This window comes from Haplochromis burtoni, unplaced genomic scaffold, assembly GCF_018398535.1.
Source record: "Haplochromis burtoni strain Fernald_Lab_line unplaced genomic scaffold, NCSU_Asbu1 Contig_253, whole genome shotgun sequence".
Lineage (NCBI taxonomy): Eukaryota > Metazoa > Chordata > Actinopteri > Cichliformes > Cichlidae > Haplochromis > Haplochromis burtoni.
The window spans coordinates 606,520-629,190 of record NW_024582614.1 but is presented as its reverse complement, the minus strand read 5'-3'; the positions used below and the strand labels follow the sequence as shown (position 1 = coordinate 629,190).

At 40.4% G+C, this 22,671-nt stretch overlaps 1 protein-coding gene across 2 annotated transcripts in view; it reads right to left on the bottom strand.

Moving 5' to 3' along the window:
* Positions 1-186: 186 nt before the first annotated feature.
* The window catches only part of LOC102289548 (zinc finger protein GLIS2), a 30,323-nt gene continuing 7,838 nt past the window's right edge, over positions 187-22,671 (bottom strand). The window contains exons 2-7 of one of the 2 annotated variants that reach the window (XM_005938448.3): positions 11,890-12,078; positions 10,201-10,394; positions 7,653-7,838; positions 5,240-5,373; positions 4,331-4,449; positions 187-3,729 (exon numbers count right to left, since the gene is read on the bottom strand). In XM_005938448.3, coding sequence (XP_005938510.1) covers positions 3,056-3,729; positions 4,331-4,449; positions 5,240-5,373; positions 7,653-7,838; positions 10,201-10,394; positions 11,890-12,055 — 1,473 coding nt within the window. In that variant the 5' untranslated portion in view covers positions 12,056-12,078 and the 3' untranslated portion in view covers positions 187-3,055. The remainder of the gene's footprint in view (positions 3,730-4,330; positions 4,450-5,239; positions 5,374-7,652; positions 7,839-10,200; positions 10,395-11,889; positions 12,079-22,671) is intronic. The other variant, XM_005938449.3, reaches the window with a different exon arrangement.

The window sequence follows — 22,671 nt, the reverse complement described above, 5'->3', positions numbered from 1 at the left end:
CATTCACGTGGTAATTCTTTCACATCAATAAGAAGATACCTGTTTGTCTGCTTTTTCCTGCTTTCTATTCATGCTGGTATACAAGGAAGCTACCTGATGTCATATATCTCAAACAAATGAAACAGCAGAGGCAAACTCTAACTGTGAGTGGGCATAACACAAATAGAGAAGAGTGGACACGCACAGTAAGAAAAACCCTAATTTATTACAATTCTTTATTCTACCATGTAGTCTTCTATTTCAACTTGTAAAGTAACAAAACAAAAAACATCACAGCACAAAAATTACACAATGGTGTCACACTCTCTCCTTTAATGCATTTATTGACACTGAGTCATTGCCATAGTCATAAACATTGGTGGAGTGTTTAAAAGGTGTTGCAGTCGCCCTGATGTACAAATCACATCTGTTGTCAAGCCTTTAAAAAGTTTAACGTTTCCTAAAATGTAATTTAAAAAAAAAGCATATATATGCACTTTACAGCTGAGTACATATGTTCCATATACTGAGTGATATATTTTAGCTGAAACACAAGGCACTTACTGGGGCACCTTGGAAATACTGATCAGGATGTGCAAACAGGAATACAAGATCAACACAGATACTGGCCATGTGTGGCCATCGTCAAACGCTTCCCCTTCACTGCCTCTGGACAGACTGCTTTTTTTTCTGTTCCTACTTATGCCATGTCTCAACATTTGTTCAAAGCAAATGTGTAATTATTATTGCCATATACACACCTTTGTCTACCCACAAGAATTATTCCTTCAGGCAGGGCTGATCCTGTTTAGACCATTGTCTTGAAACGATTAGTACAACAAACACTAAACTAATATAATCTGCGAGTGAAGGAGCTCTGACCTTCACTTGTGTCAATATGTTTGTTTTTCGTTTTTTTTTTTTTAGTTCGTTCTTCTTGCGATTAGAAAAATCACATGGTCAACATAGCTTTGTGTTGAAAAGAATCTGTCACACGTCATTGTGTTCTAAGTCTGAGTCAAGGTTTTACTGTTAGCTAAAATAAACAGCAGTGGAGATATGAGAGCAACACTGAGCACTTTTCTATGTGCAAATTAGTGCGATAACTGCTGACATTGTCCTGTGTAGCGTGAGACCTCTTGTGATTTAGCATTTTTAAATCAATATTTTTGGGGGTTGGAGGCAAGGCAATTATTCTGTTTGCTTTTGGCTTGGAAATTAAGCAGGTGAGGGGATATACCAGGACTACATATTGCACGTAGCAACTGGTGTACCAAACTGAAACCATAGAAACCTTTACATGATCAGACCGAGTCAAAGATTTTGATTTCAAACTGACTTAAGTACAATCTATAAGAAGACTGCTGTGCAAAATCTTTTCCATAAACACATAATTTCCTCTTCATATGCATAAATATTGTGTAAACAGCTTTGCTCAAATAAAATCAACTGTATCAAGGGTAGCTCTGTATTGTATGTTTTAATATTACATAATTGTGTGTGTGTTTTGGTGTGTGGACTGTACTTCCTATTGCTCCCCACATCCTTGTTTCCTCACATCTTTATTGTTGAGGAAACAATCTGAGTCGATGGAAGCACTCTGTGGGGGTTGTCGAGCTTAAAAACTACACAAGGCCGGGGTGCCAGCTGTTTTTCCTTAGCAGCTTTGGTAAATTGAATCCACGAGCTTGCCTGTGGAAAAATCCTTTAGGAAATCAAGCTGTAGATGAAATTAAAAAGATGGGTTTATGAAGGCTCAGTTCACCCAGATTACACATATTCCCTAACTTCTGTTATTTAGCTGTGCAGCGATGTGGTTTTGTTTCTCTTTGGAGTAAACATTTCCTAGTGGGTTTATGATTTCAGGCCCCAGTTTCAAGTCTCACCATGATATTAACTTGGTAAACTGTGGTTTAATTTAGAGTAAAACAGACTATGAAGGTGGGTATACGTGATGGCCGGGCAATCACAATGTTTTCCCTGGTCATTACTGTATGAGTCACTATTATATGGACTTACTTTTTGACCTTTGGTTCTCTTACTCATCATCTGGGGTTTTAAAACCAGAGACCAGTTAAAGCAAACAAATTTTAAATGCCCGAGACTTTTTATCAAGCCTACTAATAACTACAAACAGCTATAGTGGTTGAGGAAATTATCCAAACAACATTGCTATCCTTAGGAGTATTTCAACAGGAGAAACTGTTTGCACTGATGATTTAACATTACCCAGATAACAACTAGAGCTATAGAGATACTCAGTAGGTATCTCAGGTCAATGTGAAAAAAAAATATAAAGTGGATCTGCATGCTACGATTAAGGATCTGGCTTTTTTTCTTTTCTTTGCAATATGGATGAACTGACCTTTTCAAAGTTAAGACAGCTAAATGCATGTATGGTGTAAAAAATAACTGTTATGCAGTACAAAAAGGCCCTGCTGGAGTTTTGCTCATTACAAGACCACTGTACTCAAGTCTGTCTTTAGTTATTATTGGTTGGAATGGCTGAACTGTTGCATGGCTCTAACTGTGGAAGGGATTTTTATAACCTTATACACCCACAAAAGCTTTCCACAGTCATATGCACTGCATTATGTTAGTAAAACCAATAAGGTTTCATGCCCGGTATTAAATACTAGTGTTTTGTCAGGAGCCACCAGCTTCACAGAGATCTACACCTTTGGTTTAACTCCTTAATACAACATAAATGAGGAAGTAAAGGTCCTGTTTTAAAGAGCAACAATATATCAACAAAAGGAAGTGATGCAGGCATACACTGAAGGACTGTAGATAGAATTATCTGGATTTTCCATGATATGCCAACATAAAGACATTTCAGTGTATCTTAATGTGGCACCAAGGTATCCAGAGCGAGTCTCACATGTTATGTACTTTTTTAAAACTATTACACTAATACATTTTAACACCCAAACCAAAGAATATCTTGCACGTATCCCTGTGAGATGCCAGTGATTTCTGATAAAATGTTAGTATGAGACACGGTGATAATGATGATGGCAGACTGGAAAAACACAAAGTCAAACTCTCTGGTTCTCTGAGTTGCTGACAGTTCATCTTAACTAACAACAGCTGGTTTGAGGAGTAGCGCCCTTGATGGAACCACCACCCAAGACAAAGCGTCACTTTGTCTCGCCCCAACCCCTGCAGAGAGGTTCAGCACTTCCCCGTCCTCTCCTTCCTCTGATTCCTCCCCGTCCTCTGGCTCCCTTCTTACCACCTGCCCCAGACCTCCCAAAGCCCCCAACCCAAACATAGACGCAGCTGAAAGTCCAAAGCGCAACAGTGGGGAGTCTGAAAGGCTGAGCGATCCCATGCTTCCTCCTCCACCCATGGAAAAGAGCGCTGCCCGGTGGTGGCCTAGAGCTCTGGCATGGCAGAAAGCAGAGAGTGGCAAGGACGTCCCAAGGCCCCCAAGAAGGGCTGCAGCAGCCCCAGGGATGATGACAGGAGTCCCGCCTACAGAGGGCTGTTCAGTGGCACTCTGGTGGGTAGGAAGGCCCAGCCCTGTCCCTGACCTACTTGAACTCCCCGGCTCTTGGGCAACAAAGTGCCCATGAGCCTTGATGTGCTTGCGTAGGGAGCTGGGGTCTGTGTAGCGCTTCAGGCAGCCTGCCATCTTGCAGTAGTAAGGCTTGTCCACATAGTGGGTGCGAGTGTGCTTGAAGCGGTCACTAGAGTTGGAGTAGCGCTTGCTGCAGCCTTCATAGGGGCAGATGTAAGGCTTTTCCCCTGAAAGAAAAGAGAAACAAACAAATATGAGTCAGAGACAGAAGGACAAAGGAAGGAGAAATGGAGGGGGAAGAAATGATTTGATTTGAGAACAATGCCAGAGAAGGATGTTGTCAGTTTGTTTCTAACTCTTGAGATTCATGGTGTGTCATTGCTCAACAAGGAAAGGAACAAAGAAGAAAGTGTTATTCCGATGTGACACTTTTTAAAAGAACAAAATAAAATACTGCATAAGAACAAAAGATATAAAATACTTTATTTTTAATGGTCAATGGTCGCCATTGACCATGGTCGCCTTAATGGTCGCCTTTTGTAATAGCCTCACTGGGACGTTCCTTTTTTTTCAAAAGGTTTAATTTGCTCCTTCTTTACATTATTAGAGTAAAGTCTGTCATTTATGACAGAAGTGATAGCAGAGTTGTACGTTTTAATTTTTCAGAAATCACTCAGTCAGAACATGCTATATTATTTAGTCTTAAAATATTTTTTGAAACTTCCCGCGTACCACTAGAGGGAGCCCACGTACCACCAGTGGTATGCATACCACAGTTTGAGAATGACTGGTTCAAGTCATTGCTGGTTTTGATGGGACTGAACTCACCTGTGTGCGAGCGAGTGTGTATCTTCAGGTTCTCCAGACGTGAGAAGCTCTTGTTACAGGTGGGACAATGGTGTGGCTTCTCATTGGTGTGTGTGCGGATATGAATCAGCATTTTATACCTAGAAATCATAACAAATAAGACACACATTTACAATCAAGATCAAGCCGTTTTTATTTTTTTCAGCATTTTTACCCAGGATGTGGCTGCTGATATTCAAATGTGTCTTATCTTGGAAGCCTGACATATGATGCTTACATTTATTAGTTTCAGATGTAGCCATTCTTGTATTTTGCTTGTTTACATTATTGTATTTGCACAACTCTGTTGCTTGTGAAGCTCGCACACAAGAATTTCACTCACATGTACTGTACCAATGTACCTGCACATGTGATGTGACAATAAAAGTGATTTGATTTTGACATTATATTGAAAAGATCATGACTCACTCTGATGACCTGTCACACTGGATTCAAAGCTACCATTGCAAGCATGTTTTCATTTCTTTGTTTCTTAAGGCAGCCAACCTTTTTTGCACCACGGACCAGTTTATGTCCAACAATATTTTCACAGATTGGCTTTAATGTGTCGCGGATAAATACAACAAAATAAAATCAGTACTGGTACCAAAAAAAGAAGATTTATTCATGATATACGGGAAAAGACCCAGGCAAACCGAGTTAACAATAAAAATGATAAAAATTAAAACAACGCTAAAAACCAATAAAAACCCTGAGAACCATAAATTTCACACCCAAGCCTCAACTGTCGCGGCCCGGTACCAAGCGACTCGCAGATGGGTACCGGAAATTACATTGCTTTTAACACCTGTTGCTTAGAGACTGGTATAATTTTTATGAGAAATATGCTTTGTGTCATCCTCACAACAATAGAATAAAGCCACAGAATACCTTGCATTGAAGCCCCTCCCATTTCGAGCACAGCCTTCCCATTGGCAGCAGTATCCAGAATCCTTTTCAGGCTTGACATGGAAGTCGTTGATGTGATCCACCAGGTCCTGCAGTGAATCGAACAGCAGGTGGCACTGAAGGGCAAAAGAGGGAATGAAGCACATGGCTGATAAGAAACTTGATTGTGACCTTTTTAGGAAACTTTCACACAAACAGTTGATGTTTTTTTCTTCTTATGTCACTCTTTCTTTTTAATTGAAAATGTTTGAACAGTATACCATTAAAAGCAACCTTTGTCAAAGTATCTACAGTTCCACAGTTCAGTACAGTAGGTGCTATTTCCTAAATTTGTAAACTCTGTAACATATTGTATTATTTAGATAGTTTCGTCTTTTACTGTTACTGTCTTGGAGCAACTGTAACCCACACAATTTCCTTAGGGATTAATAAAGCATTCTGATTCTGATTCAAAGGATTAAAGAGAAAATAAGCCTCTGTCTCTAGAATTTTCTGCATTGTCCCAGGATATGGATTTTATATCTGTAAATTTAATGTAAATTAAAAAATAAAATGAAAATCATCCTAGACAAAACAAACCAATAGGCGATTGTGGCAGAGGTGTGGTCCTTGGCTCAGCTGCAGGGGAGGGGTGGTGCAGTGAGCTCAAGGGGCAGTGCCAGGGAGGTTGGTGGGACACGTGTGTGGTGTTATAGTTAATGAGCTCTCTCTCTTTTCCTGTCTGATTTTTAGTGAAGCCGGAGCAGAGAGTGGGGAGGTGTGTCAGAGTGTGGCTGGAAGCTGCTCGCGTGGGTGCCAAGCCGGGAAAAAACGACAAAGAGACTGTCAGTAGTGTGTGTGATGGCAATAAAAGGAAAATAAACCCATACAGTGTGTCCATTTGTGGTCCTTCTTCACAGCAATAGTATTTTCTATAAATTTGTATATTTTAAACATTTATTTTAAAAAGTTTCTATTGCACTAAAAATCAGGTAGCATGACAGATGTTTTGTCTAATTAAATTAATGTAATGTAGGAGTAGGTCGTGGATAATAGGCATTGATTTGTAAATAACTGGACATAAACTTGAGCTTATTATATAATATTATACGAGAGTATCTTTCTAACTAAATAGGCAGCTTGTTATCTTTTGCTTGAGGTCATATCAAGAGATATAAAATGTTCTGGGGTCTACTTGAAGGAAAGGCAGATGCCAAATTTAAAGTGAGGTCAGAGGTCAAATGTGACATGTGTCAAACTATAATAACATGATACAGGCACGTAAGCAAACACTATCAAAAACATAACTTTGGCAGAGTCAACTGCAGTTTAAATGAAAGGTAATAAGTATGTGTAAGTATAAAAAGATCATTTCATAGCTCGGATAAAGCCATCATAAAAACATAATGTTATTGATGGGTAACTCTAAATCTTTAAAACTTTTTTTCCTGTGGATTCACAACAGTCACAAACCTCATGAATGTGTGACACAAGCTTTAAGTGTGCAAGCTGATCATCACAAAAAGTTATTCTTCTTTGCTTCATATTTATGGTTCATCCCATCTTCAAACTTAGTCTTAGTACACAACTATACTTTCTGTGACTTTGATGGCTCTGTGTGCAGTATGAATGTGAGTATTAATGGGTAACTGTGGCTTGGTGTAAGAGAGCTATAAAAAAACAGGTGAAAACACTCTGAGGAACACTGCTGCTGCTAGCAAAAAGGGAGATTCTGGCTATTATTAGCCTGACGTGATGATCTGTATTTACTGTATGTAATAAATTTAAGTGTGACGTACTGAAGAGCATGTCCATTAATCATAGCATCCGTTGTTCTGATATATGAGTTACGTTTTGTACAGTTTACCTAATCAAGGTACTTCATTGTTTTTCATTCATTTTTTATACATAATTATTAATCCTTTAGTTCTTAAAACACCAGAATATATTATAGGAAATGGTTGATTTTGACCTTTTAATTCACCCAACTATATTTTTTTAAAAACACAAAGTTTATCTATTTAAAATTATACAAACAGATGAAAAAGGAAATCACTTTTCACACCAAAATGGTTAATTTGTTATTGCTAGATCACACCGCACACCACACTCATTTTTTTATACTGTAACCTCTGATAGCATTTATCCCCGCTGACCTCTTTTTCTGTAACTCTCAGCTTTATATATTTTGTTTTCAGCGCCACTTAGTGGTCAGAGTGATGTTTGCAGGCTCTTTTTCACCCTCATTGAAGAAACTGCTTGTGCCTGCTATTAAGTGTAGGGTTTGAAGCGCGACACATGATTAATAATATTATCTGCCAAAATAATATGACTCAAGCTTCTGCTAAAATGCATGCAATAAACATATAACTAATATATAAGTATAACTAAACCTACGATATTTAATTACACGTACCTTCATCCAACGACAGGCCAACTGAGCATCCATGGAGGGTTCCGGAGAAACCGGCTTCTCTCTAGTCTGACTGATGAACATGGAAGAGGGAAAGCTGTAGCTTCTTGGTGGACTTCTAACTGGGACATAAAATGGATAGCCCTGTGGTGAAGCACCAGGTTCCACACCTCGGTGAAAAGGTGATTCCTAAAGCAGAGGAGGATAGCGAGAGGTCAGAGCAAGAGAATTTTGTGGCAACAAAGGCAAGATGTTCATTAGCTATTCACAAGAAAAGAAAAATGATTCATTTACTTCACCGTTAACGATGAAGAAAGAAGCTGACCTAACACTAAAGCCTGCCACTTTGAGCTTGATCATTAGAAAGATACAACTATCAGAGGAAATGGAGGAAGGTTGTGAAACAATAATGTACTCCTTCTGATCGTGTTTACTTAAAGTGTGTTAAAGTATGATTTAAGAGCTTTTGCATCCATGACATGTATGTTTATTAAATGGGGATTGAAGGTCTACATTTGTTTTTTGATTTATAATTAGAATACACTTCAGCAAATCCAGTGATGACAATGAAAAAGGGCTTGATAATGTAAAAATGAGGACTTTCTCTGCTAAATGATTAATCTGGTCCAAGAAGGGAGATTTTGTGCCGTAACTAAAGGAGTTGTGTGTTTGATGTTTTCACCATTAAAGCACGGCTAAAATTTGATTTAGACAGAATCACTGCGTGGCTGTGGGCTGTGTGCAGATGCTGCACCGGCAAATTAGATTCACTCCCTGGATCACTTTTCTATTCAGTCCTGCTGAAGAAAAATGGAGCGCATTCAGCCACGATTAGTCACCGGTGTGAGAATTCTAAGATTGTGGTCATGCCTGTTCAGAAGATTAAGTGATTACATGAATACATACACGTACCTGGAGTGTGTGCTTGTAAAACATTTTTATTATTCTTTTTATTCTTGCAATCCTCTTTAAAATGAGTGCAACACACATGTGTTTGTAATGAACCCCGCTCAGGTTAGGGGAATATAACATTCCTGGGTATTTCAAAAGCTGGACAAACATTAAAGGAACTGTTTTAGAAACATGCTCATATGCGTTCATGCTGAGAGACAGATGTGACTCACATGTGTACTGTGAAGGTAACACTACAGCCAGCAGCCAGTTAGCTTGTAAAATATTCATTTGTGAGCTGTACAGGTGCTAGTAGTCCCAAAAACCGCTGTTCTATTAATGTCCTCTTGGGTTCCGCTCCCATTTGTAAAATGCCAAAATCCAGCTGTAACAACTACATCTCTGTACAAAAAAAATTATATTCACATTCACAACAGCTTCACAGTTGGTGATCTTTTTTTATATCTCATCCATTTTGATACTTTTAAGACATCAATTCAGGGGCATGTGCATTTTAATCCGACCAGTGTGCTGACACAGGGAAATGATTACCGTTTCCTAGGCCTCACTTCTGCTTATCTGAGATCTTAAAAAATCACATGACCTTCTATGAGTAAGCATTTTGTCAACAGTGGAAAGAAAAATCTCCCTTTTAACAGGAAGAAACCTTCAGCAGAACCAGGCTCAGGGAGGAGCGACTGGTTGGAGTGAGCAAAATAACACAGGACAAAAGGCGTGATGTGAAAGGGAGCCAGAGATTAATAACAAGCGTGATTCAATGCAGAGAGGTCTATGAACATAGTGAGTGAGAAAGGTGGTTGAAGAAGAAATACTCAGTGCATCGTGCAAATCCCCCAGCAGTCTACACCTATTGCAGCATAACCAAGGGAGGATTCAGGGTCACCTGATCCAGCCCTAACTAAATGCTAAGGACAGTTTTAAGCTTAATCTTAAAAGTAGAGATAGTGTCTGTTTCCCGAAGCCAAACTGGAAGCTGGGGACATAGAAGAGGGGCCTGAAAACTGAAGGCTCTGCCTCCCATTCTACTTTTAAATAACCTAGGAACAACAAATAAGCCTGCAGTGCGAGAGTGAAGTACTCTAATACGGTGATACTACAAGGTCATTAAGATAAGATGGGGCCTGATTATTTTAGACCTTGTATGTGAAGAGCAGGATTTTTGATATCTCAAATCAAGATCAACAAGGTCAACAAAATTCGAAGCAGAGGTTTGGCAATACAAATGTGCAACATAGAAGATGTCATTTTTTTCTCCCGTTAATTTTTAAACAAACTAAAATGCTATCCACACAATCCTAGCAAGCGCTATCTAGACTCGCAAATTGACATGCAGTTTTTGACAACAATCATTTTTCAAGCTTGATACACTGCTCACAAATTGCTGTTATAAAAATGGGTCTTAATACAAGGTATTGATTCGGTCTGATGCTTTGCATGCTAAGTATACTGCACCCAGCCACTCAATTCAAATCTTTTTAATCCCCATGTCCTCTCTGGAATGTCACAAGAGATTGAAGTCATTACCAAGTCAACTGATGAAACAAGCAAAACACAACTTTCGTGTTTGCACACTAATTGCAAAGTGCATCAACGCAAGGAGCGGTAGCATTAGTGCACTCCAGCAAACACATGGACTCACCCGAGAGAAGAGGTGTGGCTGTGGGCTGCTGCTGCTCTGAGGGGACTCCATGGGAGAGGATGGAGAGAGGGAGGATGGCGAGGAAGGGGATGGGGAGAGAGAAGAGGCATGGCGCAAGGAGGGGGACAGGCTGAGGTCCATGGCTGGAGGGGTGAAGCAGGACCCAGGTCGCTCTTGAGAGGAAGACAGGGAATCTAGATTAGAGATTAGAGATAAAGCAGGATCCTTATTACATCCATCGCAGTATCATGATTCATTGATTTCTTGCTTTGCTGAGGTTCATTTCACAAAATGTCCCTGTAATTTTACCAACGCGTTATTGTTTGCAGGTAATGCCACGGTCTTAGCAACACCCCTGCTCACTCTTTTTAAATATGTTTCAAAATGTTTTAAATATACCTTTTCAATTTCATTGAGGCATGTAGAACATTTCTATAATCCTCTGACTTATTTTGTTCTTTCTTCTTCTTCTTAGATTTTATAACAATCACAATAAAAGTAATAAATAAATCATGAGGCACTTTTCAAAACACGAAGAAAGTCGCATAAAAAATTGCACAAAGCAACTCCCAGGCCATTTCATTTTGTTATTATCGCAGCTATCTGAAACAATCACACAGAACTCATTAATGTAAGTGCATGGTGCTTCATCCATACTGGACACACAATAGCTACTAGCCCTTTGTTTGTCATCAGTAGTTAAAGCAAGCCATTTATCAGTTTGAAGGTTGGTGGATCAATTCCCAGTCTACCCCAGACTGCATGTGAAGTCATCATTGGGCAGGATACTGAAACTCAAGTTGCCCCCAATCCATCCTTCAGAGTCTGAGTGTATGTGCAAATGTTAGACAAGGCACTTGGGTATGGATGTGTGCATGACTGGGTGAATGAGACTTTTAATAACAAGAGCTTCCATAAACATGGAAGGGATGACCTTGGCATTGTTCATTAGTTCAGTCACGCCATCCATTGTGAATGATGGATTAGGTCCTCTTTATATGGTGATATATGGACTATTTATTATTATTTATATGGGCTTAAGTTTTTCCTTGTGTGAAGCTCAAAATCTCTTCTCTCTGTCCCAGGTTCACCACTCACCCCAGCTTCAGCCCTCTGCCTGCACCCTCTACTCTCAGCCCGTCCTACCTGCCTAGCTCTCCAGAAACCTTCCTAAAACTATATTTGCAAACCAACCAACTAAATTTGTTGTAATCTCAGTTTCTATTTTCTGCCCATGTGTCCTTTAATCAATAGCAACAGCAGTGTTTCTGTGTTAAACAGAGACGGAAGCACACAACGCAGTAATGCTGAGCACAAAAGCTGACACAAGAATGAAGACACAAAGTCCATTGTGTTTGTGAATGTCACAGAGGTGCTGTATTGTTTTTTAGGTCACTTCATATCAGTGTCACACTCCTCTTGTTATGAGCTGCACTGACAAAAATGGGGACAATCTTCTCGAGGACACAAATGAGCTACTGTTCACTGGGTTTGCAATAATAGGTTACCAGGAAAGTGAGGACAGAGAATCAACCTATTACGCTATTGCATTACCACAGTGATAAACTTAATTACTGCGCCATGACAATATCAAAGTCATGTCATGTGTGTATTTAGGAGAGTAGAAATGATGGAGAATTTATTTCGGTGATGCTAAAACTGCCAGATGTTTACCAGGTTAACTCGTACCTGGAGAAGAAGGAGGCGATGGAAAAGTTGTGCACTGTAGCCGCAGTCGTTTGATGCTGATGTGGGCACAAATAGAGGACGGGCAGCTCCTCTTTCCCAGTATCCCTGGACTGTCTGTGCGACCTGAGGGAAGCTTCAAGTCCAGTGGCTCATCCACAGACAACATGGCCGCCGATTATTGTTGCCCACCTAGCAACAGACAAACAAGTTAACAAACAAAGTGTCTTTATTTCAGTAAAGAGCAATGAAAGCAAATTTATTATTAGGACTTGCTTACTAATGTGTTTTTTTTAATAACCTCCTGGAATAAATCTGTACAGTAAAAGGTACATTTCTTTTCCCTTTTCTCTCTCTCACACTCAGGGATACTGAGTCTGTTGTGGGTGCTAACCACAACTCCCCACACTCTGAAATGACTCTGACTCATCTGGGAAAGAAATACCTGGGACCCACAAATCAAAACAATCTCATTTACACGCAGGGAGACATTTCTTTCACACCACCGTGCTAACGGACGACTATATAACAGGTTATTAAACAAAAAAATAATTTTGCACATCTTACAGCTACAGATGAGTTAAAAGATATGATTAATTCAATTAATTCACTCAATAAAGTGAGTTGCATGACTAAAATCATCCGTTTTTCTTGATCCAGGTTCTTAGGCTCTCGAGATTCAACATTCACACAAATAGTACAGAGTTACACATCTTTCTTCATGGGATATCCGCTGGTGTATCATCAGCTATCATTCCCCTCTTAGAATTTGGATAACAATATTCCTCTCTTTAGTAGTAGAGCATCCACATTTAGACTTCCAGATGCAATGAGAAATAATTCTGCAATAATCCCAAATAAATTCTAAAATGACAGTCACAAAACTGTTACAAAAAGCTACTTAATATCCCACAAACTGAAGTAATAGTAACAGTTAGTCTAGATGACACTTCACTAAATTGTGAATACTTGTTAATTAACATACTACCTACAAATGTTAGTTGTTCTAGGTCATGTATTCTGTAATAAGGCAATTTGAAAATAGCAGGGCTTAGTCCTTTGTTGTCAATTTTCGTTGTAGCTCAGTTCCCGGGGGGAAATCATAATGATGTGGGCCTGTTACTTTAATCCTCTGCATTTCTGTGGTGAACACTCGAGGGCCTAAACTAGACTTTTCAGTAGTTTTCCACTTCTGATGGTATGATACTCTGGGTGAAGCATGCGACAAAAGTTATCCCAGCCAACGACTAAACTCATGGGTTCTTGTTAGACTAAATGACTCAAGACGCAGATATGTGCTGCAAAGAAAAAAAATCTCCCAGCAGAAAACCAAAGAGGGGAAATTCTTGGACCAAACCCACAGTGAAATGCTTGACAGCTGCCGGGAAAGTCAACGCAATACACGACATTTTTGCACCTGAGAATTCCACAGCTGTTATTCACTCCGTGTTAGTGGGAGTGTGTACGCGATGTCAAAAAAAGCTCATCTAATGTTGAATTACATTTGGTATTATATATAGGGTGGGCCATTTATATGGATACACCGTAATAACATGGGAATGGTTGGTGATATTAAAGTGCTGTTTGTGGCACATTAGTATATGTGAGGGGCAAACTCCTCAACATGGGTGGTGACCATGGTGGCCATTTAGAAGTCGGCCATCTTGGATACAACTTTTGTTTTTTCAATAGGAAGAGGGCCATGTAACACATCAAACGTATTGGTAATGTCACAAGAAAAACAATGGTGTGCTTGGTTTCAACGTAACTTTATTCTTTCATGAGTTCATGAGGTTTATCTACTCTATGTTATACATACATAACTATAACATAGATATACACTCAACAGTCATAGCATTATGACCACCTGCCTAATATTGTGCTGGTCCCCTTTTGCTCCAAACATCGAGTCATGGACTCCAATAGACCTCTGAAGGTGTGCTGTGGTATGTGACACCAAGATGTTAGCAACATATACTTTAAGTCCTGTAAATTGCAAGGTGGGGCCTCCACGGCTCAGACTTGTTCGTCCAGCACATCCCAATGATGCTTGATTTAATTAAGATCTGGGGAATTTGGAGGCCAAGTCAAATCCTTAGACTCATTGTTGTGCTCCTAAAATCATTCCTGAACTATCTTTGCTCCAGCATTATCCTCAGGGAATAACATTTCCATGAAAGTGTGTACATGGTCTGTAATGGTTAAGTAGGTGGTACGTGTCAACAGAACATCTACATGGATGGTTGGACCCGAGGTTTACCAGCAACATTGCTCGTAGCAACACACTGCCTCCACCAGCTTGCCTTCTTTCCATAGTGCATCAAGTTGGCAGGTGTTTCCTCATTCAAAACTTTGATATATATGTTGCTAATTGCAAGTTTACTTTAAAAAAAAAAAGAAAGAAAAAAGACCGAACCAGGCTTAACTGTTAGCCCTTGCGTTTAATTGCAACCCTAGCATACAGACAAGACAATGGTAAAATAAAAATATTTCCCCATCCTACAAAAAAGACAGTTTGAAAACATTTCCACTTTGCAGAGTTCACTTAAAATCTTACACCCACAGTGCAGAAATGTTTGCAGGTATCCGTTTCAAAGACAACAGTATTTAAACTGCATTTAGTCAGTGTTTGCCTCCAGTGGAACTCCTAACTGGCGCCAGACGTGGGTTGTAAGTGCGTTTTGTGACACAACTGCAAAAGCTCCACAGTGTGTCTCACCATATGACTCTTTAATGATAGCTGGCAGCAAGAGCATTCTTAATTTACTTTCACCGGCTGGATTAAACCTTCCAGCTACATGTACACCTCCTTAACTTCTAAACTTGCTGTCGCCGCAAATTCTTCCACAATCACCGACACAATCCCCCGACATAATATAAGGCAGAGGCTAAACCACAATGAAGTCAGTGTTTAGGTCCTCCTGTCGGCTTGCCAGCTACCTCACCACACTAAGTTTCGCATTCCACAGCAACCTTGTTGACTTCTCTCTCTCACACGCACACAGCTATTTGGAGGTACTGTAACAGCACGCACACTCAGGACCATATGTCACACCAGTAGACATGTGTATGGCTCATAACCACACATGAGCCCCCAACCTCCCAACGGGTCCACCCCCTTTTTTCCCCTCAGTGACCTGCGTTTGGGCAGCACGCCCAGATCCACTTATGGATCCTCCACTGCCTACAAAAACACATAGTTTGACTATTTGCAGACTTACAGTCAAGCATATGTACATACTTGTGCACTAGTGCATGCACTCACTGTCCTATACAGTATAGTACATACTGTAAATATATGTAGGGAGCAGCAGTAAGGAGATGGTCTTTCCATACTGTCCCTCACTGAAAGATGGCACCACTCTCAAACCTTCAACAACAAAGTTATGCTTAAAACCAACCTACATTAAACCCATTTGTTTGAAATCCAAAACACCTCATAAGTCAGGAGCGTCCTCACACAGTGGTTAGATATGCCTGTCAGAACCCCATAATTCTTACAAGGGAGGCAAGCTGACAAACACGCATACACACAAAGTGCATTGCTTACACATTTTTTGCATGGAAATACGTACTGGTTTACACTCAGACTGGATTGCTGATGCTGTGTGTATTCTCAGCACGAGAAATCATTATTAGACTCATCCAAATCCCACTTTGACTGTTCGATTTTTTGACGCTATTATATATGAAGCAAAGCAGACACACACATATGCTCACACAGTTTATCCCCTCCCCTCAGGTGTAACACACCCACACATGAGAGTTTGTCCTCCTCTCACAGGAAACATTTGCTCCCACAGTGCCCCGATGTGGCCTCTCCCTCTCTCTTATTTTTTTATTTTTCCTCCCCTGTCTCTCTCTCTCGTGCGCTCGCTTTACTTCCCTCCCTCTCACTCCTTCCTGCGGTTTTCCTCTCCCAGTCCTCCAGCGGAGCATACCTCTCCTGTTCTCTGTACCTCCCACTCCTTTTTCTTTTCTCCTACTTTTTCTTTTCCAGTGCATTTTTGAGCTCCCTTCTTTTATTTCTCCCCAGTTTCACGACTTGTTTTTATTCCTGTTCTGTCCTTCAAATCGAACAAGATACAATGACATGAAATGACAGTGTTAATAACTGAGAAGATAGACTGTAAAGCTTTGGATCAGGCATGGACTTCACAGTCTTGAAGTAAAAACCTTTTTCAGTGTAGGTATTCAATGATTGTTTTTTTTATGTTTTACTCTAGACCTATGCTTGTTCCACGTGTGAAAAACTAGCTGTCAGGATGAGGAGGAATCAGGTTCAACAAGGCAGCAGACAGAGAAAGAGATTTAAGCCAGTCCATCACTCCAGGAACAACGTCAGGCCTGATTTCTAAGGTTTATATATTCTTTGATCTTCCACTCAGTGTCCTTATAAGGTATTATGCAAGACCGCCACAACAGTGAGGATGATAGGAGGCTTTGTTTTTGTGACGTGGAGGCATACAGAGACAAAAAGAAAAGAGGCCGAGGTGCCCTCGTGAGAAATGAAATTGGACACCTGTTTGAACAGCAGTGGACAAAAAAACAAAACAACTGGTTTGCATTAGGGAGAAAAAAAGGGTTTCTAAGGACATAGAAAGGTTGTTGAGAAGCATGGAGGAAGCAGCGGGGGGTTCCTCTTACCACACACTCTGTGGTGAGTTGGAGGTAAACAAGTTCTTGGAGGCAAGTTTGTTTTTCTTTTAAAGAAAGAGGACAAACACGAGTTTTTCTTTTCTCATTGAAGTCCAAGTGTTGCACAATATGTTTTTCGAGGGCCGGAGAGACTGTGCAGATCATCCAAAACACTAATGACTATATCACATTTCAAACTCCAGTCACAAAAACAAAACCACCTCCGCTGCAATCAAGCGGCTTTTTTTTCTTTTCACCGCCACGGCAGCAAAAAGGAAATTTACTGTCAGTGTTCACAACTTGAGAATGAGTTGCGCTGTTGTTTTATATGATGTCAACTCTGATTCACGGCGCGCGCTCTGTGCCAGCATTCACGAGGGTGAACTTCCCTCAGGAGAGAGAAAAACGGCAACAGTGCGGGGAGACTGAGAGCGAGTGGGCGATGAAAAATGGCAAGGAGAAAACAGAAACTGTGGGAGTCAGACATGGGCTCCCACCCTTTCCTCCCCTCACACTTTTCCCATTATTTGTCTCGGCATGTCTCGGCCTTCCCTCTCTCTCTCTCTCTTGCATCTCGGCAGCACAAAGTGATGCAACTGTACCGAGCAAGTCTGCAATAGCTACCAGTAGAGCCTGCAGTGTCTCTCATACTGACACTGGCGTCTACACCACTTATGAAGGGAGTGGTGGCGACTGTCAGGGGGAGGAGGAGCGGGGGGTGGGCGGGTGTAACTTCTGGAATCAGCGACTGTCTTTTTTTCACTTGAAACATACCACAAATCTCACATCTCTATACGTCAATAAGCTTACTTCTGACTCTTGCTGTCTATAGGGAGACTTCTGAAAGGCATGAAGTAGCCGCTCACTTTACCAACAAATTTGTTCCAAAAGGGCTGAGCTGCTAAGTGTCATGACAAGAAGTGCACATTAGAAAACCCAACTTTAAAAGTTGAACAGTGCTGTTTATTCAAGCTCAGATTCACTCACACAAACAATACGTTTCCTATTAATTCCTTGAATTAAAGCCCCAGTCAGCCCAAGAGACAGATCAGAAACTCCATGGCAACCGCCAGCTGCTAGAGGAAAATATATATTCCCCAACCAGATGGTGAGGGGTTGCTCGAGGTTTCCGACTGACAATAGGTGAACTTGATCGCTAAAGGCCCAGTGACGGCGCCTTAGAGACTAGTCCAAGTCCCCCTGCCAAACACAGGTTATTACAGAAAACTGGGTATTCCCCAACAGGTTGGCGAGTGGGTGCTGGAGGATGCTGGTCATCAGTAGCTGAAAATGGTTAGTAGCCATTGAAAACAGGCATCATTTTGACTGCTTGGTTAGCGAGCGCTTGCAACATCATGGATCACAAGGAGGATTGTTGGTGTAACACCTACTTTGCAACTACTCACCAATGAATGGGGAATGCATATTTTTTCTCCAACCAACCAAAGATTTCCAGGAGAGGTCGCTGACCAGTCTGTAGGCCTATATGACTAGGTCCTAGGGTTTGTTTTTACATTCAACAACTTCAATAATCAGGGAGTGAACTTCATTGGAAGCTGCAGTGTTGCATACTTGATACTGTCTGAAATGCCACCAGCAATGATCCTCCAGTGCTTCTAGTAAACTGTTATTGCTAATACAAATTGTATTTAGAAATCTGTTCCTTAAGGTGTTTTCACACCTGCTGGTGTTTAATCCGCTTAAATCAAACTCGGGTTTGTTTCCTCCCTCGGTGCAGTTCATTTGTGCAGGTGTGAACATGGTAATCACACTCAGGTGAGGAGCGAAAGCAAGACCCTAATTAACTCCAGAGTGGTTCATTTATAGTGTGAACGTGAGCCGACCACGATCTGAACCAACTACCAGGTGTACATTACAAGTTTGAACTAAAAACCATCCCGTGTCCACCTTTGATTGGTATTCTGGGATGTGCCGAGGTACAATTAAGGTACAATTAATCAGTGGTTTACTTTTGTTGCTCCCACCCCAGACACATCTGGACAAGAAGCGAGCTGAACGTTTTTACGTGGTTTGCAGTGATGCATTTAGTTTTGCTTGGAGTTCATTTTGATTTTTCTCTGTGTGAAAAGAAATCAAATCTACAAAACAAAAAAGCTACAAGGTTACTGTGGCGGGGCGGGGCATGCGGCGCCATGCGAATGTGAACGTGCACCCAGGTCTGCTGTGGGTTTGTTACAGTTACAAATGAATCAACTTATACGTACCAGACTAAACAATCTATAGGTGTGAAAACACCCTTAGTAGTGACCTCAGCTGTCACAAGTAATAACAGTTATTAACCTGTTACAAAAACATCTTCCATGTCTACTAAATTTACAGACTTTTAACATAATTCTTCACCATATGTATTGTGTTAAAATCAACCATATGGTTGTCAGCAATGCCCTTTAAAAAAAACCTCTGTTATATACACTAGGTAGCATAACAATGAATGAACCAAACCTGCTTTATCATACTTTCAAAGTAGATGAAAGGATGAAAGGACTTGATCTTTAAACAAAATGCTTACTTTGTTTAAAGATCAAGGGAGCAGAGAGTCATTTTGTCATAGAACCAAAATTCTTAATGCACCCGAAGGAGTCGCCCCCTGCTAACCATTAGAAAGTGTGCAGGTTCAAGGCACTTTTTCACTGACATGTACTTTTCTGACCATAAAGTACACAACATGCATCTTTTGTAGAAAGTACATAGTTTTTGCTTTTTTATATTTAAATCCCAAACAGACTCCAGTGCAGCTATGACCAAAGTGGAACAAGCTCGATCAACAGGTTCTTAAACAGCATCCAGAATGCTGAAAATCACATTTAGGGACATTAGGCAGTGAAATATGTGTGTTTATTGCAAAAATATGGGACACCTGCTATTTATCATATATTAAAAAATTGCTGAACATTTTGGAAGCTAGGCCCTGGGAGGAAAATGCTGGAGAGTTATTTAAGACTCCCCCACTTAGAGCACATGGGGTGGGCGGGCGTTAATCAGATAGGAGCTTTATAAATGGAAAGATCAGTTGAGGAAGAGCTGTAATAAAAGATAAACCCCCCTCGTTACAGTTTATCCCTTCGTAACTCAAAGATGAACATAACCATGTATAGTAAACTTCATGCTGGTGGAAGTTAAGAGCATATTTGTACTAACTGAACGGTTCTTACTCCTTAGTTAGAGAGGGTCTGTTTTTCTTCTCTAATTCTTCAGTGTTAAGAATTTTGTCAAATCTAACTCTTTTCAAGAAACACTCTGAAACCACTCCTTTGTGTTTACATTAATGAAATGGGTCAAATGAATGCAAGAAAAAGGGGTCATTTGATTTCACTTTAACCATATCAAACCAAATCACTCCAGAGCTTTTCACTCCCTTTGTACACTCGTACTCCTCCCTGACCAACCAAATGGTTTATTAAACCAACAGTTCATTCTTTGCTCAACACCAAGCAGCAAGCAGACAAAGGAAGTAGCTAACTGATGAACATTTAATCAGCCAATTAGCTCTGAAAGAACCATTATTCTGAGAAGAATGAATATTGGATTTAAATGAATACGTTAACAGACACTTCACCTCTACCTGCAGCTTAAAGAATAGCCTGTGTTGCTCAGCTTTATAAAGTAGGCCCACACTGGTATAGTACGTCTGTTTTGTGTTTTGAGATTGTTTTGCTCATTGCAAGTGTGAGAAACAGAAACTGCTCACTGTTTACTTACTTTTTACGTCTGTTTCATCAGATATCTGAAATGTGCAGCAGTTGCACTGATGCAGAGTTTAATATGTTTTGTGTATTAGTTTAGAAAAGTGAATCACTATAATAGATGGCTATGGTTTATGTATTATCTGTCCTTATGAAAAGTTTCTGTCAGTGGTAAATGTAGGGACAAATTATTGGCCTGTTGACAAAAAGCTGAGGGTTTCATCCCCATATGGTTTAAATCAGAGTATAAAATTTTCTATTCTTCCGTACGTAAACTCTGAACACAACAGAATACGTATAACCATAACATCATAGCAGTAATACAGCTTATAAAAACCACTTATAGAAAATCATACAGACAGAGCACTCATTCACACTGCATGTTAAAACATATGCATGGCCTAAAAGAATCAAACACATTGGGGGAGATGAATGGCTTAGTTAACTCAGAACATGCTCATCACTGCCAGTAATTAAACCACATGAGGGCAAAGTGAGCATGTTTCACTTATTAAATCATTGTTTGTATCTACCTGTCTGACTCAGCCCATGCCTTATGTTGTAAAAACGAATTCATAATTATTTGTAATTAATTAGTTAGTAATTAGCACAGACACAGCGCCCCAAGCATGCACTTTATGACAAATAGATGCTAGTCAAATTTTTTATGGCAGCAACATCTTTCCAAAAGATATGTTGATCTCACGGTGGTTTTGGTTTAACTATACTTGGTTTTGGACATGAACACAAATGCCACAAAGAGGCATTCTTGTTACACTTCACTGAAGTCCAGCTAAAGGGTCGATGCATAGCTGGCATGCTGTACTCTGTTTTTTTCTGAGTCTGCGCAGGCACAAAATCTGGCATGTGAACTTCTGCATCGATGTTCACATGCACTCTCTGATGATAAATGCTCACATTCATGGAAGCAATAAAACACCTCCAATGAGTTCACTACTCTGTTAAAGGGTGTGTCGGGCAATTCTTTTCATCGATCTAAGAATAGCATATTCTAATGTAACAGCGAATGTGTTTATTCCATCATCTGAGGCTCATCGTCGTATTTATGACCTGTCCACGCGTGCTTTGGTATTTTGGTAGCCTTTTTAATGCATTTTGGCCACTCGTCCACACATAAACTGCATTCTAAGTGACTGAAAATGGAAAAAAAAAAAACCTTCTTCCAGGTGAAGATTTTCACAAAGTCCATGAACATCATGTCCACATGTAAATTTATATTCTTCTTTTTTTTTTGATGATCAGCAATAGGTTATGTTGCCACTTGTTGCTTAGGAATTCTCTTGACATCAAGTGAGATCATTTTTTTAGCAGAAAATCTTTGTTACAAAAAATACCCGTGTATATAAGTTTAAAAAACAACAACAACAACAATTCAGTCGCATTTTGACATGTAGGGATCACACTGTCAAATACCTTTCAAACTGAACAATGAAATGGTGCAAAAACAACACAAAAAACAAGATAAAGAAAAAAGTAAAGGTATCAACAAAAAGCCTGGTTAGACAAAAAGGTTTTTAACTGAGTCCACAGAGTCGGCTAAATGTAATTACAGTGGGAGACTGTTCCAAAGTCATGGAGCCACAGACTGAAACGCTCTGTCCCGCTTCTGTCTCGTACACGGGAACACCAGCAGATTGTGAGCCTGCGATCGAACCCTATGAGCAGCAGTCTTCGATTCAATCTGAAATTATTTACTTTTTACTTTTCATTCTCGTTATATTTTAGTTTAGTCTCTTACATCTGTCTCTTCACCTCGTTCAGAACCCCCACCCATAATGCCTTGCAACACCTCCGCTACCACCATCCCACCATTTGGCAGCAGGACAAGATCAACAGAGACTTCACTTCTCCCCTCTGCCTCTCTGTAATTCCTTGCCATCAACGGTGCAACAGAACCCCCACACCCACCCACGGGCCCTCCATCCTGACCGTTTCATCCACTGCCACCTTCAAAGAGAAAGACCACGGATGGAGAAGAGGACGAAAAAAGAGAATGGAGGATGATGGAAAAGAATGAGTGGAGGATGAAAAAACGGGAAGGGATGTGGGAAATGAAAGACAGAAAGAAAAGCGAGAAAAGTGTTTTTAACCTTGTCAGGCGAGACAGACGAGGCCAAGCACAGTCTGCATCCCAGAAATCCGTCTCTCTTTTTCCCTTTCCCTCAGTTTTTGTTTTTTCTTTGTCCTTCTTTCCTCTTTCTTTCTCAGCCTCCCTCTTTCATTCCCTCAGCTCTGTCATCCAGACGTAAAACACACAAACACATGTGCCTCACATTCCTGCGTGCAGAGCAGATTCACCCAATTTGTTTCCACTGAGTGTGTGTGTGTGTGTGTGTGTGTGTGTGTGTGTGTGGATGACTGAATATAGTGTAAAGCGCTTTGGGGTGCGTGCTTTCGTATGCGTGTGCTCGTGTATGTGCCA